The following is a 26,053-nucleotide window of genomic DNA, read 5'->3' as shown; positions in this document are numbered from 1 at the left end:
CTTCACAGCGTTCAACTTTTCCAACTCCCTGCATTCCTCTGCCAAACCCGCACCATTGACCTCAGCAGCCATGGCCAAATCTGCTCGGGCCTCCGTGGTCAAGAAGAACCATCGCAACCTGCGCGCCAAGGTGTATGGTCCCGCCTCGGATGCCCGCACAGCCAGACTGTCTGCAAAACTCCAAGAGCTGGCAGCGAAACCAAAACCAGAGACGGAGAAGGTCATGGACGTGGACGACAAAGCTGGGTCAGCTGCAGGAGGCCAGCCTCACAGGAGCAGCTCCGAAGGTACCTGCGCTCATCTTCCCACAATCGAGCCACCACTGATTTGATCACGCAGTAATGGATGTCGATGCACAAGGGCCGAGCATGAAGCCGGTCAAGTCTTCCACGGCTAGCAGCCGGGTCAATCACAAAGTGCGCAAAGTCTCCAAGAGGAACTCCAAGAACTCGGTCGTTTTCGCATCAGAAATCGCCCGGAAGAAGAAAATAGCAAGGAACAAGGCCAAGCGATGAAGAGGACGGGCCAAACGGGTACCTTGTGGAGGATAGTGAGCCCGCGCTTCTACTCACTGGGGAGGCTGCTGCTGCCTGTACCTTCGACACGCCTTGTGCCTCCCGTTGAGCTGCTATGTGCTTGCCCTTCTCAGGACTTCTGCTCCTGCCGGTCAACAAACACGGAACCAAACCCACGAGAATGTCTACTTACCAGCTCGCTACTCGCTTTCTCCCCTCGTCAGTCCATGATACACATTTACCTCCAGCCGCATACTGTCAGGCTGCAGATCCATCGTTAGGAACAGAATCTTACTATCTATCTTTCAGCATCGCCAGGCCCGAGGTACTTTCGTTTTCATCTCACTATTCTGCCCGTAAACTGGCATCCAGCAGCGCATACTCAATCAACTAAACCCCACAGGGCTCGAAATGGACGACCTCCCTATCATCAAGCCTCGCGATACAACTGGTCCAATGGGTTTCTTAAACTACCCTCCGGAAATCATGAATATGATCTACGACGAGCTCTTCATCGACGACAGTCAGGTCCTCTGCTTCCTCTGTTCTCCGGACCCAGCCCTCTCCACAATTGGCCTGAAACAGGCGGTTGATAGACCTCAAGTTTCAAGTACGGAAGACTTGGAGTGGTCTCAACTATACGATTCCCGGTATTACGTCGACAGCCTCGGTCTTTCAGCACAGTTTCTCAGCGTCTGCAAAAGAATATGGAGTGAGGGATCCACCGTGCTGTACGGAAGCCTGAATATCGCCATGCGATGGACGCCAAAACCGGACCCTTGCCTTGGCCGCTTCTTTAAACGCAACACTCAACTTGTTCTTGCCACAGCCAATGTCATATATCCCCGCAGTACGGCATGCGCCATGCTCACCAAGGACTATTCCCTCAACATTCTGCACTGGGGCCTCGCTCATCCTGCAGAAAACTGGGATTTGGACAGACAGACATTGAGGCGGATCCGTGAGGAGAGATTGTTCGAGAGAGGCAGAAGAAGTCTGAGACTCAGGAGTAGATCAGCCACCTTTTGATCCGGTCTTGTTGCTGAGGTCATGTGACAGACACTTCTCCTTCGATTCAGCAACATCGTGTTTTGCATTGTACGGTAGAGTCTCTCATGAGAATTTGAGACCCACGTCTTAAGATCCAGGGAGTTCTTGGGCATTTTCCGATACACAAATAATGCAAAGTCTTTACTAGCTCTTCAACCCGTCGCGACCTTTGTACAATGTACATACCACCCTTGTGTCTGCGCCAATGGGCTCCAAATCCAATACATACGCACTAACAGAGGGAAGGGGGAGAGAGAGTGCTGGTAGAAAGATCATCATTCAGCAATACACACTATAATGGGAGAATTTTCTGCATGTCTTTTTGACCCAATCTTCGTGGCCCCGGTCTCCTTTTATCTACCGTAGTCACACACCAAAGATAGACGGCATGGATGCATGTATCAACAATGACTTTGCGTAGAAAACAACGCTCTTGCCTTCCCTTCGTTTTCCTCTTTTTTTTAGCCCTTTTTGAGGCTGTTGTCCTTGTTGCGATCATATAGAACATACTCACTCACTCACTCACTCACTCACTCACTCACTCACTCACCATGTTCGAAACCTCATGGCCCTCTTACTCGTCTTGCCCGTCGTGGCGAACCGCGCACTCCCGCTCCCACTGGTCAATTGGTATACGTTCAACTTTGCGCTGGCGCCACAGTTCTCGGTCGCGTTGCCAGCGCACGTGACGTTACAGTCGGCGTCGCCGCCGGAGGAGACGGTGGCGCCGTTGATAACGCCCGCGGCATTGCAGAAGCACTGGTCCCCGTTCTCCACGCCCATCCAGTTGTACCCTTTTGAGAAGCAGAACGCGGCGCAGGCCTCAACCGTCAGCGCCGCCGAGGTGGTGGCCGCAGAGCCGAATTTGTCGGTGCTGCCCAGCGCTCGGGCGCCGTTGCCTTCATTGTAGCATCCTACGTACCCGTACTGAGAACCGGGCTGGTTCGGCACGTTGGCCGGGTTCGGGTTGAACGGCTTGATGTACAATGTATTCTTGTACAGAGAGATGGCATTGGAACCTCCGCATATTTGAGTGGTGTTGCCCGCGCATTTCATGCTGCATCTTGAAGATGCTAACGCGGTGGAAGATGGGTTCAGGATGCTGCCTGCAAGACATTGCGAGGCATATTCCACACCAAAGTACTGCAGATTCATCTGTTGAGCATTCTGCGCGCAGAGGTCGATGGTCATCGAGCTGCCGGAGGTGAAAAGTGCGGTCAGGGCTCGTGTTGGGGTAGTCTCGCTATAGCAACCCATTGAGCTGATTCCTGTGGCGGCGGGGACAGCGCTGGCGGTCGAGGATGGTGCAGTATTCCCACCGGTGCCGGTCTGGCTTCCAGTAGGCGGCCGGTAGTTTCCTAACGCCCAGACAGAAAGGCGAGAGCCGCCGCCGCAGAACTCGGTCTTGTCACCGGAGCAGAAGGCAGAACAGTCCGACTGGGGAGCTGTAGCGGTGCTGATGCTGCTACCGCAATAGCATTCTAGAAGGAGTTCAAATCAGTCAAATCGGACTACGAAGTGGATGGAAACGAGGCTCACCTTGACTATACTCGGTGCCGAAGAACGCAGAGTTGGTTTTCGAGCAGAACGCAGCACAGAGCTCCAGGGTCATACCTGTACTGTTGGAGAAGGATGTACCCGACAAGGCTCGGCCTCCCACACCTTCTACGTAACAGCCTTGGTAGGTCGCATTTCCACCGCCCGGGACAGTCATCACCGTCGAACCGGCTATAGGTGTACCCTTGATTGGCGGCCCCGAGTAAGTGGTGTCATTCCATATCTGCATGAGGCTCTGTCCACCGCAATACTCGAATTGATTGCCGCTGCAAATCATGTAATTTTGCTGTGAACAGTTGAGTGGGGACTGCAGGGGCTGCGTCAGCGAGCTAGCGCAGTAGCACTGAGTCGAGTACTCCATTCCAGCCATAAAGTAGCCGTTTTGCTGGCAGAAAGCTGTACAGCTCTCGATAGACATGTTGGTTTGACTGGTGTAGCTCAAACCGGCCAGCGGGCGAGGGGTGCTCGAGTCGAGCGCACAGCCCATATACTGCCAGCTGCCCACCTTTTGACCGGGAACGGCGACGGACCGGTTCTTCCAATCTTGATTGGGGATGTAATTGAGCGTCGGTTGGACAGGACAGATGTTTTGGGTGGCGCGTAATGGCCCGCCTGTTGGAGGATTGCAACCTGGAAGCACCTTAAGCAGACCGTGGACCGTCTCGTTGACGAGAGGAGCCTGTTCCGGGCAGTTCTGGTTGAAATAAGGGTCAACCGAGGCTTGAAGAGGTGGGCACAGACCGATCTGACCATTGTTGGAGGCATTGGGACCCATGCACTGGTCAATCGCTGCATCCAGGACGTCGACGTCCCAGCCGTTCAAGAAATCGCCGTGGAAGCCATAGCCTGTTGTGTCACCCTGGGAAAAGACAAACATGCCACCGTCAGATTGATCAACGCTGTTGACGGAATAGATGATTTCGAAGAACAAGTGAGGAAGAAGCTTGGGGTGAGTGGGCGGACAGATGCCATTGTCCATTCCAGATAGGTACGCCACGTGGCTTTGGTCAGTCTTGTACAGATTGACACCATCCCAGCAGCTTTGGAAGTGTATCTGGGCACGAAGGCCTGAATCGCACTTGGTGGACTTGAAGCCTGGAGTTTCTGGCTGGGGTCCACTGCTGTCCAAACAAGCGAAACTGGCACGGTTGGAAACGGGAGTACCGCCGTAAGTCTTGTTGCCGTAGGTCATGGTGTTCGGGTCGAATGACCGAGCGGCGGCGTCGCCAGAAAGCATACGGAAGCCAGGGGGGAAAGGAACCATGTTGGCTACGTCCACACCACGATCCAAATAGTACACGACTGTTCCATCATGTGGCACTTCCTCAAAGGATCCATTGCGATGTCTATAGTACAGATTCGGGGTCCAGTAAGCGCTCTTGTCTTTTTGGATGCTGCAGGAAGTACAATAAGAAGCTTGGAGGCTGTCAAACGTCGATGTCGTGTTGATATCTACTCGCAGTCAGTGACGTGGGTCCCTCAAGATCTGCCAAGCCAATACTTACTGTTTGGCCCTGCAATGGTATGACAGTGACCGGAAATCCCACCGGGATTGACGATGGGGTCGACTCTGCCTACCTGGATGGTTCCGCAAACCATACGCCAGAAAGCATCGGCATGGCCGAAGGACCAGCTGAGCACGATAGCCAGAATGGCGGCTTGGATGTTCCTCATCTTGATCACGTACGACAGACCTTACGTAGTGACGGGGGGCCAGTCTGGAAGAAGAGAACGACACAGCGGACGAGGGGAGTGTAGTTTTGTCCTCGCAATTCATGAGCAAAGAAGCAAAGAAGCTTTCTGGCTGCTTTGGGATGTATCTTTCGCCGCAATAGGCAAGCTGATGCGCCCATTGGCAGATGAGAATGAGGTATTCATTTCGATAACCTCTGGGAGGGTCCCGAGGTTGCATGCAGATGGTGTGGAGGACAAAAACAAAGGCACGAGGGAGAGAATTCACCAGCAGCCTTACGCACGTGGTTTGAAAACTGCAGAAAGGACAATGAGGCCCGCGAAAGGCTTTGTTTGGTAGGCGAGATCTGGACCGTGAGACAGGCATTGTGCATCAAGTGAGTCCACTGCGTCGGCATTGGTCTGCGTAAGCTTGTGGGGAAAATGACATAGCACTGAGAGGTGTATAATTCGCGCTTGATGAACTTGATGAAAACAGAAGGGAGAAGAGATTGTAGCGCATTGATATGTTGGCCATGGAAGGGGTTGGGAGTCCAGATGAAGTCGAGGAATGTGCAGCCTCGCGGTGTGGGCTTGAGGCGAGCAAGGGGCGAGCCAAAGGCTCAGTCACGTGGTGTCACAAGGCGACGCTTTTCTGCTTTTTGTCTAGCGTGTCGCGAACGCGTCCGGTTCCATCCCACGCGCCTGAGTCCTGAGACGGCCGAGCTGGCCAGCCTGCTCGGTACAAGGTACTGGGTACATCAGCCAATTTCCCTGAAAGCACATCCCTGAAATTGGGGCTTGCTTGGGCTTGAATTGACGCAAGCTCGTGCTCGTAGCAGGAAGCTTGATTCATCGCGAACACTGCACTGGCCAGACTTTGACCAGGTTTTGGATAACAAATTCTCCGACGCCAATCGATACTTATCTAGTAGCTTTGTCGGTCAGTGTTCGGAGCAGTTGCAACAGACCAAAGGTCCAGCTACTGCACGACCGTTGGATCCGAACTGGTCCAAAAGGTGGTCAACGATCGAGAGAACAGCGGCCCATCGCAAGACCAAGGGAAGCGGCCGTGATTCGGCTGTGGTTCGGCTGTGAGATCCCAGGCAGGAGAAACGATAGGCAGGACTTCTCACCCACAGCTGCCATGACTTGTAACATGGAGTCCGTGTGACTAGTTGTCGAGCACCGAGTAGAAGTAGACGAAATGACGCGTTCTACTGTAGCTAGCATATCGGCTACCAGAAGCAGAGACGGATTTGATTTCATGGAGTCAGATGGCGGAGGGGCGGCGCAGGGTGTGCAGTGCGTGTTCCCGCTGTGTTGCTGTCCAAGTGCTGTCCTCACTGTCAATGGGCGGTGTCTTCGGTGTCTTAGCCAGCACCCTAAGTACCAAGCTAGCTGGCTAGGTAGTATGGTTGCTTAATTAGGCGTTGATGGAGGGTGGCTCGCTGGGGGCGCTGCCGCCTGCACATGGAGCGTCCTGCGTCCTGCATCGGGCCTTTTCCTTCCCGGCGCCTTGCGCAGATCCTGCTCCTCTTTGAATCCCTCTCGTCACAATTTCCAACACTTGCGGTCTGCTCTACCTGCAGCCCTTCGGTCTCCGTCTCACATCCATCATCAGCAAAAGAGCTTGTTCCCAGCATTCTCGATCCTCAGACAGCGTTCCCTTGAGCTTCAGAACACACCTACGAATACATGCGCCCGCCTTTGCTGTCCTGGTTGCCTCCCTGCGCGTCGGTACAATTCCTGGCGCATCTCTCGAACGCTTTGCGCACTGCACCTCACCTCACCTCTGCGCGCATTGACCATGCTGCTCCCATCCGCATTCTCGTGCGATGGCGCCTTCCAGCCTCAGTCAAGACCTCACAGACCTAAGCTCCCGTCCTTCGGCGCATACGATCCTCGGTACTCTACAAAAGCGCGCCCGAGTCCTCTATCCTCGAGTTGTCGCGCACTGCAGGCCATTCTAGGAGCCCCTGGTGCAATCCAGCACACACGATCAGATCAGCCTCTCGAATTAGGCAATCCCTTTGCGCCCTCAGAAGAACCCACTCCTTCCGGAGAAACGCAAACACCACCCAGACGCGCGAATAAGCGACGGCGCAGTGATTTCGAACAGGACATGATTCCGCAATCATCTGGAGATGTGCTCATGGGAGATTGTCAGCGCACACCTCAGCAAATTCGCACTCCAAAAAGACGGCGGAAGGTCCCTCTGTCCATGCCATTGGGTCTCTCGGCAGATGATTTCCGCGCACTTGACACACCTGTGGAAGAGGAGGTGAAGCTCGACATGCCCATGATCAGTCCTCATGCCCTCATGCCCTCAGACCAGGATTCGGCATACGGATCATCTCCACCAGTGGAAGACGCAGAATGGACCGAAGACGATGACCGACTGTTGGTAGAAACAGTGCTCGAGAAGCTGAAACTGTCAAAACGCGATTGGAATGACTGCGCAAGGAAACTGGGCAAGGATAGAGACAGCCTTGGAAGAAGGTGGAGCTTGCTAGTGGGAGAAGGTAATGTTGGCTTGAGAAGAGGTGGGAGAGTCTCAAGAACAAATTTGGACATTTCGAGTTGGTGATGGTTCTTGCTGACAATGATTGGCATGGAACGGTCCCACACGCTTCCTGCATGTATGAATATAATTTTCCAGCTCCAGCGAGCTGGCTCTAGTAGGTATATGCTTGAAATACCATTGGCTCAGACGGACGCCTCGATTGCGTCTCCCTCATTTTTCCATACCTGGCATCTTTCATGTCGTTCCAAAGCTTCCGCAAGGCACTTTGGGTGATCGTGTAGTTTCTGGCTTCAAAAGCAGGGTGTCGAAGCTGTTGATGGTGGCACGATTCGAGCAGACCTTTGACATGTCGATCGGGACAGTTGGCAATGCTTTCAGCCTCGTCCGCAATCCCCTCGGTGACATTGAACAAGTTTCGGTTGACTTGACTAGAGAGCGCTTCAATGGCTGAATGTCTGTTCACCGCGTCCTGGCCTTCAGTTCAAGCTACATTAGGAATGGTAGCCATGGAAGTGTTGTTACAATCGCTAAGGACGTATCGAAACATGACCGAGACACTTCAAAATCGAATCTCATAGCTCCCGGCTTTGGTCATGTAGCGGACCCATTTGACGCTGCTGTAGTTATTCTTTTCAAAAACCTTCAAGTACCGCACCAGCAGTCCGGAACTCGTGAACATGAGTAAAGAGAAAGTCATGCTTAGCGGAGGTCGCGACCAAGCCTTTTGGTTCGTCATGCTTGTGAGATGGGCTTCGGCGCTGAGCACAAATTCGCTGCCGCCAACGAATCGTGCTATCTTCCATACGATGCAGTTGTTTTCAGGTTCGTACTTGGCTTTCCCTTGAGTGGTCCGTTCTGTGATGTTGGCAGTGTTCAGTGGGGTGGGAATCCTTACTACCACGTTGGTCGCGAACAGTTTGCTACCATAATTGGCCTTGACCGCAATGCTGTATTCCACCTTTGTGGTGCCAACTTCACGGACAATGGCGTGGACCTTGAATGGCAGGTTAACGTTCTCGACAGCTCGGTAGCGCATCAATTCGAACTCTCCGTCGGGCGGAACAAAGGATATCGTCCTGTCTGTCTCAAACTTGCCGAGCTGGACACACTGGTGGAATTGACAATCTTCCAACGTGACAGAGCCGGCGGCTGCCCTTGTGGCCTTGCGTCTCCCATCTTGATTTCCGATGGGACCGTCTACACCGTGCGCAATCTGGCCCACTACCAACTGATCGTTGAGACCAAATTTGCACTCCGGTGTTCCACTCAGGTATGCTCTCATGACAATCTGCCCTGTGACATCTGCACGAAGGACGGTTCCGGTGGCGCTCATGAGCAGGTTCACGTCCTCTATGACATCCACAAATGCCTCGTTCTTCCGATACTTGATGTCTCCTCTCCTCCATGACTGAGCGCCCGTGGCTTGCATTGTGATCTTGGAAGTGTCGCTCGGAGGTGCGGAGACGGATCGAATGGCAGATGAAATGTTGTCCGGGGTGATGTACATTTTGAGGACATCTATATCAGTGTTTTGAGGGTAGCCAAAGTCGAGAATTTCTAACAGAATGTCAGCTGCGTCTTTTAAGAGTGCCAGGGCTGGTCATACCATCAAGAAGCTCGTATATGAGGACAAAATTATTCTTGACCGCTTCTTCGTCGAATTTGCCAAAGTATTGCTTTCCCAGCGCAATGAATTTGTAGACGAATTCGAACACCACGGCTGCGTTGGCATTGCTCTTTGTGACCGCCACGAGATAGATGTTTTCGTGCTTGACATGGCTGAAAGTAGTTGAGCCTAGCGTAAGAATGGGCGATCGAACTTGAGCATTGGAGATGACTTGGATGCGGAAGATGTCTGCCAGTCGTGGGCGGCAGTCAGGACGAAACGCTCTGAAGATGAGGTTCTCGCCTTTCTGGTTGAAAAGGAGGATGCCACTCAACATCTTGAACCTGTCCACGGCCACAGCGGCCGGTACAGAGACGTCGAAGTCACTCGGCTGACATGAGAATAGAATGGTTAGAAACCTACTCGTCAAAGCGTGAGATGGGGACGTTGGGGGTACTGATGTGCCGGGGTATAGTTTCTCCGATACGAAATCCGATGTCTACGCAGTACAGGGAGGAGTGTGATTTTGACCAAGTTCGAAACAATCAATCTATTCCGGGTGCCTCCATTCAGCTATACTGTTACAATTGTCTATTGGATACGTCTAATTGCATCAAGAACTACCTCCCCGCGGTGCTCGTTAGATCATGATAGATTATGGGTCTAGATCGTACAAAACAACTCGTTTCCGCAAGCCTAGTATACATATGGGGGCGGAGCATAGATTGATTGCTCCTCAACAAGTCCTAGGAGTGGATCAAGAGTGCGACGGCTGATCAACGACTGTGGTTGAGCAGCCCAAAGCGCCACTGGGAGACTGAAAGTTGCCGTGTGCGGGCCCTTAAGCCGATCGTTCCCGCTCACTTCGAACTTCATTGACAGGTCAAGCGTGTAACTGACTTTCAATAGATCTGTAGAAATCGATGGTGTCGAGATCGATTCCGGTACGAGAAGCTCCAGCTCCATTGACGTGGTGTATTTCGAAGTCTCAGTGTTGGTCTTGTAGAGAGGCGGTAATGTCAGGGCAAACTTCTGTGTCGACGCTCGGTCGCTGTGAACAGTGGACTCCACAGCAGAAGAGCCAGTTGTGAACGTCCTTTTGGCAAACCACCGGGCCGTTACCGAACAGTTGAGCAAGTCTGTCTCAAGAAGTGATTGTGCTTGTCGGCGAATGTGCGATGGTAAGCCGACCTTGACCGAGACTGGAACCGTGAGTCGTCGGCAACCAGTGGAAGCTGTGGAGAAGTCGTTGGTAGCGCAGCCAAGCATCTTTGGCAAGTGCACGGATACTTCAGGCTGTGACTGAGGCCCAAGCAATCTGTTCAACCGCAGTTGAGGCTTTGCAACCTGCTCAACTTGGTCTGAGTGGCTTGGAGAGGTGACCTCCACATCCAGAGGAGTTAGACCTGATGAGACATTGACTGGACAACTGATCCTCCGTACCACCTGACCCGTTTGCGATCGCAAGAACTCGGCCTCGAGCGAGTAAGCTACCTCACAAGAGCCCTCCAAAAGCTCCCTGTTCGTCAGAGCAGTCACCCGGGTGAGATATGTGGTACCAGACAGCGTCATCGATGGTACGAATTCGCCGAAGGGGGCGTTCCTGGGGGACGGAATTGGACAGACGAAATCAAGATATTGTTCTTCAGATCGCTGTTGAGATGGAGAGTAGACCGGCTTGAAGTCCAAGTTGGTTTTGACAATGGATGTGGAAGGGATCTTGATCGATCAAAGTCAGCGCATGTCCTTAGATATTGGTGACATGGATCCAACCTTTTCAACTGCAGCCTGTGACCCAATCTTGGTACGGATGGCACCTTGCAACTGGATACGAACAGTATCGAAAGAGCCATCCTGGTTGAAGACGCTGATACGACCGTGAAGCCTTAGCCGTGATCGAGCATTCATTTTATCATCCAAACTCATTCCTGGCTCCGCTGCTGCGGATACGCCCAAAACTTTTATCGTTGGTGTCGACATGTTCCCCCGAAATCGTTAAATTCAGCAAATGTTGTTGGTACCCGTTGTTTATTCTAGGTTTTGAATGCGTGCAGAGAGAAGACTGGCACTGTTGATGAATCTTGGTGCTTTGGCTCGCTGGGGGTCTCGAAAAACAGGTTTGTTTCAAGTGAAAAGGGGGTTAAAGGCGCCTTGATGCCCAAGCCCCAAACTTACCGTGCTTGACGCCTCACTTTATATTAATTCACCCGCCTCACGCCCAAGCCAACGTGCTCATCCCTGGTGAAGTCACATCCAACCCCATCCTCATCTGCAAAGTGAGAAAAATAATTGGAATTTCTCGGGGACAATGCCAAATTGATGTGCGGGACGCTCAGGGCCAAAAGACTTGGTGAGCGGCGGCTGATGTTTCTGGCGCGTATCAGTCTTGCAGGTCTTGTCTCCGTCCGGCGAGAATCGAGACTCCAAAATTGACTTCGCTGAAATGAGTCAAATACAGTAGGCAGGAAAATGCCCCATCCGGCAAGCGAGAACGAGATCCCAAAGTCCGCAGTTAGAGCAGCAAAGGTGCCTTTCGAAAGGCGGCACCTCGGTCGAATTAGCCATGAAAGGAAATAAGCAGCGATGTCGCACTTTATTTCCTTACCAAGCACGACAGCCTCACTAATCATGTCCATGGGACAGTGGAATACAGCCTTGCGGAAGACATCAATACTTGTCAGAATGCGATAATCACTGCTATGAGCACGTTATTGTGCTTTATCTGAAGGAACTTGCGAGGATATATATCTACCAATATGGACCGCGTGACTATCTCGACCAGATTGAAGCCAAAGAGAACTCGACCACGAAGTCGAAGACCGAGAAAGATCCAAGTTCTATCAGAATTTGATTCAGAGTACCATGGCTGGTGCAGGCCCAATCTACACGACCTCCAATGGTCGTCCCATCACCTTTGCCACTGCTTCTCAAACTGTGGGCAACCACGGGCCCATCCTTCTACAGGACTTCCATCTCATCGACCTGCTTGCCCACTTCGACCGAGAACGCATCCCTGAGCGTGTTGTCCATGCCAAGGGCGCAGGGGCTTTGGGAGAATTCATTGTGGCTCACGACATAACTGATGTGGTATGGCATTTTCGTTTTCCAAACTGGTAGTAAAGCAAGACTCAGCTAACCGATCCTCCAGACGTCTGCCGACCTGTTCAGCGAGATTGGAAAGAAGACGAAAGTCGCCGTGCGCTTTTCCACCGTGGGTGGTGAAAAGGGCTCGGCCGATGCAGCCCGCGACCCACGAGGCTTCTCCATTAAATTCTACACGGAAGAAGGAAACTGGGACATGGTCGGCAATCACACACCAATCTTTTTCATTCGAGATGCGATCAAATTTCCCACGTTCATCCATACGCAAAAGCGAAATCCTCGCACAAACCTCAAGGATGCTACCATGTTCTGGGATTTTCTCTCGAGCAACCAGGAATCCGTGCACCAAGTGATCCAGTTGTTCAGCGACCGGGGCACGCCCGGCTCCTATCGCCATTGCGATACATTCTCAGGGCATACGTTCAAGTTTACCAAGAACGACGGCACGTTCAAGTACGTGAAGTTTCACTTCAAGACGGACCAGGGACACTGGGACATGACGAACGAGGAAGCCACGGCTCTGACGGCGAGCAATCCGGACCATGCTACCGAGGATCTCTTCAATGCGATTGAACGCGGCGAGTATCCCTCTTGGACTTTGTACGTGCAGGTCCTGGACCCGAAAGACGCCGAGACGTTTCGCTGGAACATCCTCGACGTCACAAAGGTGTGGCCTCACTCCGAAGTGCCCCTGCGGCCTGTGGGCAAGATGACGCTCAACCGCAACCCTGAAAACTACTTCGCAGAGATTGAACAAATCGCTTTCTCCCCTGCCCATCTTGTCCCCGGCATCGAGCCTTCCGCAGACCCGATGCTTCAAGGCCGCTTGTTCTCGTACGCGGACAGTCAAAGACACCGACTTGGCGTGAACTACCAACAAATCCCCGTCAACCGCCCTCTCCACGCGTATGCGCCGTTCCAGCGCGACGGCTTTATGGCCATCACAGGTAACTACGGCGGCAGTCCCAACTACCCTTCCCCGTTGAAGCCAAACACCTACCTCCCCGTGGACAAGCCGATCGACGGCGCCCACGAGACCTGGGTGGGTCGAGCCGTGCATAACCTCCAGCCCGTAACGGACGAAGACTTTGTGCAGGCAAACATGCTTTGGGAAGTCTTGGGTCGCACAAAGGACCAACAGGAACATCTGGTTCATAACATTTCGGTGCATCTCTTTGCCGCGGTCAAGGAGGTCAGGGAGAGGACGTATGGGATGTTCGAACGAGTGAACAAGGAGCTAGGGAGCAGGGTGAAGGGGGAGACGGAGGCTGTGAGGGCGGAGAAGGGGCTCAATGCGGCCGAGTAGAATGGAGTCAATGTGTGAAATAAGTTGCCGCGTTTCGTTGCACCAAAGTTGAAAAGGATCTCGGCTTCTCCGTGAGCCAAGTTTGTAATACTAGATAGGTGTCTAATAAGCACAATACATCTTGCTCTTTCCATAAGACTCCTTACTCCACACGAGGAGGACCCGAGGTAGAAGAAAGGCAACGCAAGACAACCCAAGGCAAGGCGGCGGTCAAGCTAAATGGCCTAAAAGTAGTAGAAATACTTTTGAAATGTCTCTGTAGTAATATATTTCAGATCCCCCTGTCCCCCAGCCTGACGCAGGGAGCCAGTCGTGCTCCTTACTGCAGGTACTCCGGACTGTAAATACACATACACCCCATTCACATATCATACTGGTGCGCCTACCTACATAGTTCCCCCCAACAGCCCCAACCATACTAGCTATAGACAGGTACGGTATGCCATTGCGAGTCTAAGGTCAGACAGGCAGCAGGCTAGTAGGTAGATAGATAGGTATAGTTCGCGGCCGCGCACCTCGCCCTCGGTCTCCCGAACCAGTTAGACGGACAGCTACCTCACCCTTGCTCTCCTCACCTTACTAGGACTTGTATCCATTAGCTCCCCCCCATCGAGTATCATACAGAGAGGTCCCGCTGTATATGTCCAAGGCGGCTACCCGGCGTTCTCGGCGCAGATTCGGCGCAATGACGCAACTTCTTCCCCACACCACAGCACACACACAGCGCGGCGTGCCCCGGCTAGTGACTGAACCACTGGTGGATGCACACAGCTATTTGGATGTGGTAAGCACCGCGTCGAGGGACGGCTAATAGAAAAAGACAAGACAAGAACAAGTTGGTGGCAGATGAGATCTCCGACGGGTGAGCCCTCCGGTCTGTCGAGTCCAGAATCAGAGTGATCCCGGACCCTCCCCCCCTTGGCTGTTCCAGGTTAAACGAAGGCACATACATGCAGGCGTAAGACTGAGGGAAATTCAGCATCGACATTAGATATTCCATATACTCTCAATTTTAGGTCTGGCGAGGTGAATCACCGCGTCCCATCCAAATAATGCCGCTTGCATATGACATGAGTATTCAACAAATAGCCCGCTAACCTTCAGAACTCCAAACCCTTAATCACTGGTCATCAGCCATCACACAGGCTCATTTTTGTGTTGGAATACATTTTCCCAGACCCTCCGTTTTCTCACATCCCAGAACTGCTCAGCCCCGCGTCAGAAGACTTGTCAGCAGCACATTTCCCTGCTTCATCTCGCTCATTATGCAATCTCTCTGACTGCATCATCCTCCCAGCGCCATTGCTCTTTCAAATCTCTAATCCGGTGCGCAGTCGGACAACCTGTCTCCTTAGCAATGTTGTCAAGCAATTCCAAAACAACTGTTCGGTCCTCTTTCTCCTCAAAGCACGATCCCGCCAGATAGAGCGAGTGCACCATTTGCCTGCTGACTGCCGGCGGTGGTTTCCCCAACGCGATGCCGCAAATCTGGCGGCTGTGATGCTCTGACTCTTCGGCAACCTGTCGAAACATTCGAAGCCTGTTTGCTGGATGTCTCGCGTCCTGTTCATCGACAGGCTGGTTCAAGAGCAGAAGAATTTGGGCAAAGTGATATAGTTGAAGCGCGGCAGCACACATCGGGACACTGAAGAACAGTCTTGCGAAGCGCGGTCTGCCATCGGGCAAAAGGTCGGAGGGTTGTTGTGCCCCTGCGGCTGCAATCGCATATGGTTGAAAAGTGAACGGAAGATTGTCGTACCAGTCTTCGAGTTGTCGACGCAGATGTTTCCACCGGACAATGCGAGTTTGCACAGCGCCTGGAGTACCCGGATCGGACCCGGTTTTGATTTGCGTTGCGGGGCTGTCGAACACTCGTGGAGTACCTGCCGTACTTCCTGTGCCGTCTTCTTGCGGTGCAATAAAATTCATGGTCCTCAAGACAATCCAGATTAACGTACAGGAAACCAAGTCTTCTCTATCGCCGGGTTGATATGAAACGACGGCATTGATTGGAGTCGATGGATCATTATAATAGTTTAGTGTTCCATCGTCCATAACGGGCAACCCTGCTGCTTTCCACATGGTCAAATTGTCGGGGTCTAATCGGGTTTTTGAGTGGTTGACGTAAGCCGCAAGATAATCTGCTCGAGCGAAGTTCCAGAAAGCTGCTCGGCCGGCCTTCATTGATATGAAAGGGTTTGCACGGGGGCGAGGGACAGAAAGAGCGGCTTGTGGAAGGATCTTGCTCTCCAGGAGTGCTTTGAAGCCATCGAGATGCCTAGAAACCCGGTTAGTAGGAATAACTAACTTCCTAAGTGAATTCAAAGGGAGACCGTGTAATATTTCAGAAAGGCGGGAGACTTGGACGCCGGAGAGAGAAGGTGTGGTTTCCGGAGACGAATAGAAAAGCACTTACTGTGACCAGTCTTCGGCAAAATTGTCGAGCGATTCATAAAGCGAGAACACAGATATTGCAGCCACCAAAGCTTCCATGTCTGCTCCATCCGATGATTGTGTTCTGCTTATGCGTCGTCGCTTGCGGGGAGAAACGCTCAGCGTGGCGCTGTTGTTCGGTTCAGACAGACTTCTCGGATCATTGTACCTCGAGGCATGTGCGGTAAACCCCTCGTTATTTGTATCGCTCAACCAACGCTGCAGGAAAATCCTCAGGTATGATATGCCACGGTCGTAGTAGTTGGCCGCCTTGTAAAACCAATCGGTGTGCTGCAACACACCATCTTCTCCAACAAATGGCAAGAGATGCTGCAGATCTTCCAAAGGCGAGTGATTGGCCATCATCTGTCCGATTTGATTCGCGGCAACTGCGGCCATCGCGGACCTTAGCATTACATTCTGGACGGCTTTCAAAGGGACTATTCTACTGAAGTACGTGTCGAGGTCGAAAAGATCCATGCTGCTATCCGTTAGAAGTCCGACGGAGGAATCATCATAACGCCACTGAAACTCACGATGGTGAAACTGATTGCACAAAATGTCGCGTCAGACAGGCCAATTCGGTTGTCTTTTCGTGGAGGTACTTTTGACTGTACTCTGGGCGACTGGTGCGATTGCCATCCGAGCTATGAGCGTACATCTGTCAGCGTGGCTGTTCGACTTGGCTGAATGCAAGGAAAAGAGATGCTAGGTGCAGCCACGCTGTTCTGGGTAGAGCGCAAGGGAGAGAAGGTAGCTTACCCATCATAGACTGATGATCGGCCGCTGATTGAGGCGAAATCACTCGTCAAAAAATCATCGTCAGACTCAGGAACGTTGTTGTCGGTCAGAATTACGGGTAGGCCGGGAATAAAGCCACAGGCATTATTGCCCTTCGCATAGTAGGTTTCAATGTCAAGATCGAAATAGTCCTCGCTAACTGAAGAATCCAAATCTGAGGGCGCATACTGGGGCCTGCCATGTAGTAATTTGGCTGTGGGGTGCTCCTGGTGAGTATACTGGCCATATTCGGCCAGCTGCGGAGACGCCCCTGCGAATTGGAAATTGGACGGAGGAGCCGACGGAGGTGGTGCGCTGATCGCCGGTGGTGGCGGCGGAGGAGTATTGGGAAATAGATTGAAGTCGGGGCTTTGCTGGTTGAGTATTCCAAACGCGGGAAATTGTATGTTTCCGAGCGGGGTCCGATCGGAACCTCCTTGTATGCTTGGAAGGTTCGGAGTGGAAGAGATGGGTGGTGAAATGATTTGGGGAATGCTCGGGATGTTGTGTATCGGCGGAAGATTGATACGTTGGTCAGGCACTGGCGCTACTGGGACTTTGGGAGGAGTCGAGACTACCGCCCTGGAGAAGTCTGGGGATTGAAATTGTCCATCATACTTCCTTCGAACCTTGATGCCTTCGTCCAGGAATTTGCGTTCCAGATCATAGCCGGTGCACGGTCTGCCGAGCTTCTCACACCGCAAGCAGGCAGGGAGTCTCTTGTCACACTATTCGCTTTGTGAGCAAGCGAACGGACGGAAAGCAACAAGAGGGGGACGTAGTCGATGCAACAGAATGGTTCGCCCAAGGAACTACTTACCTTAACCCGGCGCTGTCTGCAGGAATTACAGGCCCGATCGGCGTACTCGACACCTGGAGTGACGTTTGCCATGCAGAGAAAGGGGCCCTTCTGTGAGCGCGCTCGCTGTCAGATTGCCTGAGATTGATTTTTTTTTTTTCTTCTTCGGATGAGGTTGGAATTAGGTGGCGCGGAAGGGTATGGGTCGGGGGGTCCACACCGGCAGCGACTCCAGAACAAATCCTACGACACCAAGCAAACAGGTCGGGCGAAACCCCTCGAATTGAGGATCGGGGGAGCGATGAGTTGAGGATCAATACTCAGCCGTAGGAGCTGGGGGATTGGAGGGGGATTGTCCAAGATTGTCGAAGAGAAAGAGTTGGCGAGATGGAAGGCCAGCGGCAGAACACCGGGAGCCCGAGAACGGAAAGACACTCCGCTGCCCGCCAAGGGCTGATTCATGGTGTCTCAGAGGCACTTAATTGGCCGTCACGTGACAATAGCTCGCTGCCTATTGCTTGATTTGGTCTAGCGGCAGACGGGCCCGGCTAAGCGTTGAGTCGCCTTCCGTCGCTCACACGTGACCGCCATGAACGTACCTGGTATCAACCTCGCGACCTAACAAGCCGTCACCCGTCTTCCGTGCCGTCCTGAATACCATTACGATTATATCTTGGGTAAAAGAGGGGCACCCAACAGGCTTCGCAGGCTCCAAACAAATAAAAGTGGCCTGACTCGCCCTCGACTCGCCCTCACCTCCCTCTTCTGGTTTTTTCCTCCTTCTGTTCGTTCTTCTGCTTGTTCGCCCATGTATCCCCGATAAGGCTAATTCCGGGGCCTTTCGTCCCCCTCTAACTGGCAATGTCACCAATGTCGTCCATCACGGTGCAAAGGGTCAGTGAGAGCTTCCGTCGCCTCACCAGCGACTCCATCCACCATGCCCTTGGGTCCCCCGTTGACGATACAGCAGCTGTTCATCTATCCCGTCAAGTCTCTTCCGCCCGTCCAAGTGTCATCGGTGGAGCTCACCAACGAGGGGTTACGCTTCGATCGATGTTTTGTGTTGGTTAACCCTCCGAAGGACGGCTCACGGCTGGCGAAATTCCTCACCATCAAGAAGCAGTTCAAGCTCGCACTCTTTAAGCCCACCATAGTAAGCCTTGCGCCTTGCGCCTTGCATGCCGGCGTACAGGACACACCCGCGCTAATTTTAACCCTCTGCTCCTTGCAGGATGATAGCTGGACGAAACTGACGATCCATCACACTCGAGCCACTCCTCTGTCTTCAGTCACGGTGCCACTAACTCCGTCGCCACTATCTCTTCTGGCGAACAAGACCTTTGAAGTCAGCATCTTTGGCACAACCGCAATAGGTATCGACCTAGGGGATGAGCCGGCCGCCTTCTTTTCCAAGCACCTGGACCAGGACGTTCGGCTCCTTTCTATAGGAGGGACCGGCCGCCGTGACATTCCTGGGGCAGCATACATCCCGAGCCAACGCAGTGCCTTGTCTCTAGCTCTCCAAGAAGGCCTGCAGCCGCAGCGCATCCGATTTGCTGATGCTGCTCCCTTGCTGATTACCTCGACCGCGTCCGAGCAAGATGCCCGCTCTCGACTGCCTCCAGAGTATCAATACGAGGATGTGATACTCCGATTCCGACCTAACATTCATGTTGATGTCAAGGGTCAACTCCCTCCCTATGACGAGGACAATTGGTCTTCGCTGTTGGTTCGATCGCAATCGGACGAGGCACAGGAAGTCACAATCAAATGCATCTTCCGGACAGTCCGATGCCTCAGCTTAAACGCTGATCCCGATACGGGGGAGATGATCCATCGCGATCGGCAGCTCTATGGACTATTGGCCAGTGACAGGAGAGTCAATGACAAGTTTCCTCGTAAGCACATGTGTATTTCGTTTCTATCTGTGGTTCTTTTGCAGTTGGGTGGCGTTTCTGACCTTCGAGACAGACAAGCCTGTGTTCGGTCAATATGCCTTCGCTGGCCCCTCTGGTGCCGTCTTGCGCACTGGAGATACCGTCTACGTGACTGAAAGGATCCAACGAAGCTAACAGTTGACGCGCGACTGCTGCTCAGTATATCGAAGGTGAAGGTATATCTGCAAGGCAGGAGCCGATTGAGTGTGAAACCGAAAGCCATAGATGTCGTTGGAAGGGCCCTGACGCAGAGCCTGCTGCGAGAGAGACGGGATATCTTGTCTCGCATGCTCTGTTACATCCGGTGAGCCCCCCCGAGAAAATGAGTGGATTCCCAAACCATATATTCGCGTACTGTTCTCGAGGTACGCCTCCTCCGAGGCAACGAAGACCTGCCGGATTTGGATGATGGTGCTTTGGAATTATCTTCCGAACCAGCGGCATTCAGCCAAATGGCGTCTCCGGCCTCCAACCGCCTTGATCATTTCGCCACCTCTGCTCCTTCTCCTTGTCAAATCTCCAACAACCGTTTATTCCTCGTAACCGATCAGCCTCGTCATCGTCAAGTTGGTCGAAGAGACTCTGGACCACTCCTTCCTCGTCGGGCGCACTATCACAGCGGGTGAAGAACATGGTTTCCCATTTCTTTCCCTCCTTCTGCTCGAGCTTCCTCAGCTGGCGCTGGGCATTCTCCAGCTTCGACTTCTCCGTCACAACTGCGTTATGATCCGTGCGTTTTATGGCTTCGAAAGTTGAACCCCATGCCCGTCTCGATTCCCAAGGCGATTGCTCTTCCAACGGCTTGACTGCCATGGGCGCAGGTTGGTTTTGCGGATCTGCCAGGTCAAATACGTCAATCTCCTTCCCTTCCGAATTGAATATGGAAAATTTGGAACTCCAGCTTCCGGATGCCGTAAAGATGGCCTTCTTCTGAGAATCGACCGTGCGGTATATCGAAGCTTCGAAGCAGTTTCGCTGGCCCCCCCACATCCTCTTTCCAATGAATCGCATCTCGGCTGTGTAACCGCTGGAGCTGATGATGCTATAAGTGTCGTTGAGTTCGGGCCAGGGCACGCCGGTGAGAACGCTTCGCGCACAGACATCCGGCAGAGGCAGAAGGTAGATCTCGTTATATCTATCGACTTTCAAGACGGCGTGGCCAGATTGACGGATCATGACCGATGTTCCGGATAGGGTGGTGTGCTGAGTTGAATATGCCTGGGCGTGGACGCCATGGTCGTCGGCTGAAATATATGCCGCCGTGGTGGGCGGGTGATGCGATACCTGTTCGCTGATCACCCTGACCGTCGATGTGGGGGCCTTCTCTTGGGTCAAGTCGTGGTCGCTGAATTCGCAAAAGAACAATTCGCCGAGGAAAGGATTGAGGGGCTTCTTTAATCCTTCCTTGACGGTGCGGCCGACATAATACTGCCTTTGGAGGGAAGCCAGGTACAGTTTCAAAACCAAGAGCATGCGTCTTTCCGCTAAACGTTCATGGGCTGGGGCGGTAAACAATGTTGGTCGTTCTGCCCAGTACGCAGGGAACTCTGTGAGAGAAGATGGTGCTAGGATGAAGGGTGGAGCGGTAATGTGAGAGATATCACCGCTGACCGTGGCAAGGAACTGTTTGTGTTTGTACCATGTGAGTGAGGCGGGTCCAGTGAACCAGACATGACGGGTCGCCACTTACCGATATAAAGTCTTTGAGGGCACTGAGGTTGCCTAGCCTGGCGACCATGATGGTTAGACGATATGTGGGGGTAGATTTATTCTTTTTATCGATGACGGCTTTTCAATACAAGTACTCGGTAATGTGGGAAGGCGAAGAACAGTGACAAGGACCAACTCGATGGGGGTATCAAAATTGAAGGTGATGGCAGTATGGAGCAGTGACCAAGTGTGAAGAGGTGGACATGGAGCTTACTTTGTACCATCGGTATCCTCTACGTTGGCCTCATGACTGGCATCACTGCCTGCATCGGTCCCATCGCCCATGCGTTTCACGGATCTCTTGATCTTGTCCATTTTCCCAGACCGACTGTCAACTAGCCGCGTCAGGGAACCCGGACACGCTCCAGCCTCGATGGCCGTTACGCGGCCCTGGGCGCTGTGGTTCAAGCGGGCGGTTTCCAGAGAGGGCGTAGTTTACGCGCGATCCGTGCAGCAAAAGGAAGAAGGCTGAGGGGTGGAACTGCGTTGGAAATGTCAGAGCCGAGTGGAGAGGGACGAGGAAAGAGGAAAAGGGAAAGCGGAAAGGGGGGGGAAGTGGAAGAGTGGAAGAGTGGAATCATGAAGCGTGGAGCATGAAGCGTGAAGCAAGAAGCATGAAGCATTCCAGCTGTTTCAAAAATAGGCTGTTGGGACGGTTGGGCCAATGATGTCAGACACACCCGGGCGTCGATTCTCTGACATTACCACGCGAGGCTTCTTAGCACAGTGATGAAACGACTCCTGTTGCGCCACTTCTGTGCCCTCTGTTCCACTCAAAGCCACCATACTCCACCCACTCTGCTTCTGTGCCATTTGTATGATTGAGCAGCCGTGTTCCAGGGTACCACGTACATATGATGGAATGGCGATGAGATCAAGGTACCGAGTAAGCCCACAAGTCCCATCCTTCTGACCATGTGAAAAGGACAGTACTGGGGAAAGCCAACAACAACAGCCCTTCGCAGCTTAGGCCCTCCCTTGGGCGAAAGCGCCAGTCAGACACCCGCGAATAGAAACCCTGCAGGCAGGTCATTCATGCAGCCAGCCTACCCTTTGGCGAGCGCAGATCATAGCAGCGCCCTCCTCTTACGCCCCAAAATCGTGGAAACAAAGCTGCCCGATTACACAGTTCGCCAACCAAAACCCTTTTAGACATGTACTGTATCTCGCGCGGAAGCACCCAGACCCGAGAAGACGAAAAGTCTGCCATCCCAAAGAGTCAAAGTTCACGAGGGTTTTACGAAGGAGGCTGTGCTCTGTGGCCACGACACACCCAACCCGTTTTTGCCTCCCCCAGAAAAAAAAAGAAAAAAAAAACCAGGATTATTTTTAGACCGAAAAACGAAGGAAAAAGAAGGGAGGAAAAGAAAAAATAAATAAATACACACCCCTCAACGTGGCCATCATATCTGGAAAAGAGAGTCATTGGGTAAGTCCTTCGCCGGGGCAAGGCCGTGGACGAAGTCCTGAGCCTCTACTTGTAAAGGAATCTGGACGGCTCTTTTCCACTTGATCTTGGGCAACGAAGGATTTTTGGCCATTTCTTTGACTGGGTGGTCAGCCCCTTTCATGTGACTCGAGTCATCTCATCTTAGGGTGTGCTCTCCTTGCCTTGCAGAGGTTTTACGTGACCGCTTCCGCTCACATATCGAGGTTAGCCAAGCCAATGTTGTCGCTGCCGACCTCAACTCGAGCATCAGTGGATTGTTAAATGCGAGGCAGGTAAGTGGTCTTTGTGATGCGTTTGCAGTCTAACTGACTAGAGGATGCCCTCGGTGGCGTCGTGTGGGTTTGAAATGTATGCCTGGCTCGCCAATCTCAAGAAAAATTGCTCGAATGCAGCTATGGTGCTCCTTCCCTGAGTGGAAGCATGCTCCCCAAAGGTTGTTCGCCCGGTCACAGAGCGAGTCGCCCTCCATCCACCGGCAGATTGACTCCGGTGACAAATGCCGCCTCGTCACTCGCAAGGTAGACCGCTGCCATGGCGATATCATTTGGCTCCGACATGCGGCGCAATGGAACAGTTTGGGCAAACCTCTCTCTTTCTTCAGGAGTATCTGGGACGCCGCTAAATAGTTCTAGCAGGCCCGTGGCGCCTCTGAGCGGACAGATCGAGTTCACGCGGATCCCGTCTGGCCCATACTCGGCAGCAAGCCCCTGGGTGATCTAATACACCATTGTTAGCAAACGGCTTCAAAGCATGGAACTCTGCGAAGGAGGATTTCTCAGAGTACCGTGTTGACAAATCCCTTGGTACCGCCGTAAAAGACCTGCCCTGGCCGAGTTCTCATGCCAGAAATCGACGAGGTGCTCAGGAAAACACCACTTTTCCTCTCGACGAAATACGGCATCAAGACCGAAACACTCAGATATATGCTCTTGATGTTGACGGCCACGACTCTGTCGAAATCTGCCTCCGAAACGCCCATGCTAGGCTGTTTCTTGTAGGTGGTGCCAGCATTGTTGACCACAATGTCCAGCTTTCCATACTTGTCCTTGGCCAACTGCAGACCCTTCTCCCAGTCGCTGCGTTGGGTCACGTTCAACTCGACGAATACGGCGTCTCCTGTGTAACCTCTGGCTGCAATATCAGAAGCCACTCTCTGTCCATTGGCCACAGCAATGTCGGCTATCAGAACCTTCGCCCCTTCTGCAGCATATGCATGTGCAATAGCCTCGCCGAACCCGCTGCCCGCTCCAGTGACAAGAGCAACTTTGCCGCTTAGACGTGCCATATCCACTTTGCTGAAGTGAATTTTGGAAGGTTGATTTCCTCGTGAAGTGCTGTTCGACATGCTTTTCGCTGACAAGGCTGAGGGCGAGAGGGAGGGAGAATGAGGGGAGCGGGACACAGTGTGCGGAGATGCCCCGACGGCTTGCCGATGGGGGATGCCGAGGGGTGCATCATAGCCAGCAACATTCGCTGGCTAAACGCCCGTCGGTGGTGCCATTGCCTGTGAGATGCCGGCAGCAGCCAGTGTTCAAAGGGCCTGCCGACCTCCTTCTCCAATTCCTCCCCTGTAAATTGGGGGAAGCTTATGGGCTTCAGCATTGGGTGCTTGCACAATGCCCATGCGCCGATAGCGGACATGAATTCATCTTCAACCGAGAGATCTCCTGACATTCTGGATATCAAATTGCCGATTGAAATCCAAAAGCCGAAAGACGCCTTGTACAATTTACATCCGAAAGGCATGTCTTCGTGAGCGCAAAAGGCCAGACTTGTCAACAAGCCATCCAGATCTGGTCGCTCGTTCTCGTTTGAATCAATGTGAGTCTGCCTCTCACAAGTGCATGCACACGGATAAAATGGCTCCCCCATCCCGTTGTGATGTCCTCGTTGCAGGGAGCGGCAACGCGGGCTTTGCAACTGCTGTGGCGGCGAAAGAGGCTGGGGCAAAGCATGTTCTTCTCATCGACAAGTGCCCGGAAGAATGGGCAGGAGGCAACTCGTATTTCACGGCCGGCGCGTACCGGACTGTCCATGGCGGGACGGCGGATCTGCTGCAATTGGTCAACAACGTGGACGCGGAGACGGCGAAGAGGATCGACTTGGAGCCGTACACGGTTGACAATTTCTCGAACGACATGAAAAGGATATGCAGCGGCCGATCTGAGCCGCGGCTGGCCAAGATTCTTATTGAGGATTCAAATGCAACGGTCAAATGGCTGAAAAGCAACGGCATTCGGTTCCAGCTGTCGTTCAACCGCCAAGCGTACGAAGTCGACGGGCGCCTGAAGTTCTGGGGCGGGTTGTCGTTGAAGACGCAGGACGGAGGAAAGGGCTTGATCGAAGACCACAAGACCGCGGCTAGGAAGCACGGCGTGGAAGTGCTCTACTCTACCCCGTTGAAACGCCTGATAACGGACCCCAAGACTGGCGCCGTCACCGCGGTCGCGGTGCAGTCCAATGGTGAGGATGCCGTTATTCGGACTGGCGCAGTCATCTTGGCAGCTGGAGGCTTCGAGAGCAATCCTCGCCTGCGATCACAGTATTTGGGTCCCGGTTGGGATCTCGCGAAAGTGAGAGGCACCCCCCACAACACTGGCGATTGCCTCGAGACAGCCATCCGCGACGTCTCGGCCGCTCAGACTGGAAATTGGTCAGGATGTCATTCCGTGGCCTGGGACGCGAACGCGCCTAGCGATACGGGCGATCGGGAGGCCTCTAACGAGTTCACAAAGTCCGGATACCCGCTAGGCTTAATGTTCAATACACTAGGAGAGCGGTTCGTCGACGAAGGCATCGACCTGCGTAATTACACGTACGCCAAGTTCGGACGCGCAATCCTCGCACAGCCGAGCCACGTCGCCTTCCAGATCTGGGACTCGCGCACGGTCTCGTGGCTGCGGTCTGAAGAGTATCGGCCGGAAAGAGTCGAGAGGATCACGGCTGACTCGATCGAGGAGCTCGCCGACAAACTAACGCCGCTGGGCCTGGAGAACCGCGACGCCTTCGTCCGCAACGTGGAGGAATACAACGAAGCCGTCTATGCTTTTCAACAGGAGAACCCGGACAAGAAGTGGGATCCCGCCGTCCGGGACGGCATGTCAACGCAGTCCAGGACGAAGCGGCTCGCGCTTGGGAAGACGAACTGGGCCCTCCCCGTGGACAAGGCGCCCTTCCTGGCCGTCGCCGTAACCTGCGGCATCACCTTCACGTTCGGCGGGTTGAAAGTCAACCCCGAGACCGCGCAGGTTGTCAGCTCGATGACGGGTAAGGAAATCCCCGGGCTGTATGCTGTCGGAGAGATGATGGGTGGTCTGTTCTACGAAAACTACCCCGGCGGCAGTGGCTTGACCTCTGGTGCCGTGTTTGGGCGGAGAGCAGGCGCGGCTGCTGCGAAGGCGGTGGCTCCAAGTTGAGGGAGCAAGGTGGGGACAGAAGAACATCACATACACTCAATACATGCCTATGTATGTATGTAATATACTCGAAAAGTAATATTATCAGTCAAAGATTGAGAAAATACACGAGCTTGACCCCGCTAGATGAGAGTGTTACCGACTGTCAGTGGAGGGGGGCAGAGAGTGAGGCGGAGAGGGAGAGAAATTTGTTG

The 26,053-nt window shown here is 53.2% G+C and overlaps 13 protein-coding genes across 13 annotated transcripts; 6 read left to right on the top strand and 7 right to left on the bottom strand.

The window, feature by feature from the left end:
• Positions 1 to 70: 70 nt before the first annotated feature.
• Positions 71 to 515, top strand: A1O5_04567 (uncharacterized protein; the record flags this gene model as incomplete). Its single annotated transcript, XM_007745172.1, has 2 exons — positions 71 to 287; positions 340 to 515. The coding sequence occupies 2 exons, from the start codon at positions 71 to 73 to the stop codon at positions 513 to 515; spliced, it is 393 nt and encodes a 130-aa protein (XP_007743362.1).
• Positions 516 to 926: 411 nt separating this feature from the next.
• A1O5_04566 (uncharacterized protein) lies at positions 927 to 1,544 on the top strand (the record flags this gene model as incomplete). The annotated part of the gene is made up of 1 exon (XM_007745171.1): positions 927 to 1,544. The coding sequence occupies one exon, from the start codon at positions 927 to 929 to the stop codon at positions 1,542 to 1,544; it is 618 nt and encodes a 205-aa protein (XP_007743361.1).
• Positions 1,545 to 2,111: 567 nt separating this feature from the next.
• Positions 2,112 to 4,796, bottom strand: A1O5_04565 (uncharacterized protein; the record flags this gene model as incomplete). The annotated part of the gene is made up of 3 exons (XM_007745170.1): positions 2,112 to 3,046; positions 3,105 to 4,574; positions 4,628 to 4,796. 3 exons carry the CDS (start codon positions 4,794 to 4,796, stop codon positions 2,112 to 2,114), a joined length of 2,574 nt encoding a protein of 857 aa, XP_007743360.1.
• A 1,807-nt stretch (positions 4,797 to 6,603) lies between these two features.
• A1O5_04564 (uncharacterized protein) lies at positions 6,604 to 7,383 on the top strand (the record flags this gene model as incomplete). The annotated part of the gene is made up of 1 exon (XM_007745169.1): positions 6,604 to 7,383. The coding sequence occupies one exon, from the start codon at positions 6,604 to 6,606 to the stop codon at positions 7,381 to 7,383; it is 780 nt and encodes a 259-aa protein (XP_007743359.1).
• Positions 7,384 to 7,879: 496 nt separating this feature from the next.
• On the bottom strand, positions 7,880 to 9,263 carry A1O5_04563 (uncharacterized protein; the record flags this gene model as incomplete). The annotated part of the gene is made up of 2 exons (XM_007745168.1): positions 7,880 to 8,877; positions 8,927 to 9,263. 2 exons carry the CDS (start codon positions 9,261 to 9,263, stop codon positions 7,880 to 7,882), a joined length of 1,335 nt encoding a protein of 444 aa, XP_007743358.1.
• A 359-nt stretch (positions 9,264 to 9,622) lies between these two features.
• On the bottom strand, positions 9,623 to 10,834 carry A1O5_04562 (uncharacterized protein; the record flags this gene model as incomplete). The annotated part of the gene is made up of 2 exons (XM_007745167.1): positions 9,623 to 10,645; positions 10,700 to 10,834. 2 exons carry the CDS (start codon positions 10,832 to 10,834, stop codon positions 9,623 to 9,625), a joined length of 1,158 nt encoding a protein of 385 aa, XP_007743357.1.
• A 954-nt stretch (positions 10,835 to 11,788) lies between these two features.
• A1O5_04561 (catalase) lies at positions 11,789 to 13,334 on the top strand (the record flags this gene model as incomplete). Its single annotated transcript, XM_007745166.1, has 2 exons — positions 11,789 to 12,013; positions 12,075 to 13,334. 2 exons carry the CDS (start codon positions 11,789 to 11,791, stop codon positions 13,332 to 13,334), a joined length of 1,485 nt encoding a protein of 494 aa, XP_007743356.1.
• A 1,263-nt stretch (positions 13,335 to 14,597) lies between these two features.
• A1O5_04560 (uncharacterized protein) lies at positions 14,598 to 16,247 on the bottom strand (the record flags this gene model as incomplete). The annotated part of the gene is made up of 2 exons (XM_007745165.1): positions 14,598 to 15,612; positions 15,751 to 16,247. 2 exons carry the CDS (start codon positions 16,245 to 16,247, stop codon positions 14,598 to 14,600), a joined length of 1,512 nt encoding a protein of 503 aa, XP_007743355.1.
• Positions 16,248 to 16,525: 278 nt separating this feature from the next.
• On the bottom strand, positions 16,526 to 17,439 carry A1O5_04559 (uncharacterized protein; the record flags this gene model as incomplete). The annotated part of the gene is made up of 2 exons (XM_007745164.1): positions 16,526 to 17,275; positions 17,368 to 17,439. The coding sequence occupies 2 exons, from the start codon at positions 17,437 to 17,439 to the stop codon at positions 16,526 to 16,528; spliced, it is 822 nt and encodes a 273-aa protein (XP_007743354.1).
• Positions 17,440 to 18,283: 844 nt separating this feature from the next.
• On the top strand, positions 18,284 to 19,418 carry A1O5_04558 (uncharacterized protein; the record flags this gene model as incomplete). Its single annotated transcript, XM_007745163.1, has 3 exons — positions 18,284 to 18,499; positions 18,578 to 19,244; positions 19,318 to 19,418. 3 exons carry the CDS (start codon positions 18,284 to 18,286, stop codon positions 19,416 to 19,418), a joined length of 984 nt encoding a protein of 327 aa, XP_007743353.1.
• A 309-nt stretch (positions 19,419 to 19,727) lies between these two features.
• A1O5_04557 (uncharacterized protein) lies at positions 19,728 to 21,021 on the bottom strand (the record flags this gene model as incomplete). The annotated part of the gene is made up of 2 exons (XM_007745162.1): positions 19,728 to 20,906; positions 20,974 to 21,021. The coding sequence occupies 2 exons, from the start codon at positions 21,019 to 21,021 to the stop codon at positions 19,728 to 19,730; spliced, it is 1,227 nt and encodes a 408-aa protein (XP_007743352.1).
• Positions 21,022 to 22,889: 1,868 nt separating this feature from the next.
• A1O5_04556 (3-oxoacyl-[acyl-carrier protein] reductase) lies at positions 22,890 to 23,788 on the bottom strand (the record flags this gene model as incomplete). The annotated part of the gene is made up of 2 exons (XM_007745161.1): positions 22,890 to 23,159; positions 23,228 to 23,788. 2 exons carry the CDS (start codon positions 23,786 to 23,788, stop codon positions 22,890 to 22,892), a joined length of 831 nt encoding a protein of 276 aa, XP_007743351.1.
• Positions 23,789 to 24,302: 514 nt separating this feature from the next.
• Positions 24,303 to 25,859, top strand: A1O5_04555 (uncharacterized protein; the record flags this gene model as incomplete). Its single annotated transcript, XM_007745160.1, has 1 exon — positions 24,303 to 25,859. The coding sequence occupies one exon, from the start codon at positions 24,303 to 24,305 to the stop codon at positions 25,857 to 25,859; it is 1,557 nt and encodes a 518-aa protein (XP_007743350.1).
• Between the last annotated feature and the right edge of the window lie 194 nt (positions 25,860 to 26,053).

This window comes from Cladophialophora psammophila, assembly GCF_000585535.1.
Source record: "Cladophialophora psammophila CBS 110553 chromosome Unknown aczJe-supercont1.6, whole genome shotgun sequence".
In the NCBI taxonomy this organism is placed as follows: Eukaryota; Fungi; Ascomycota; class Eurotiomycetes; order Chaetothyriales; family Herpotrichiellaceae; genus Cladophialophora; species Cladophialophora psammophila.
This window is presented reverse-complemented; position numbering and strand designations above follow the sequence as displayed.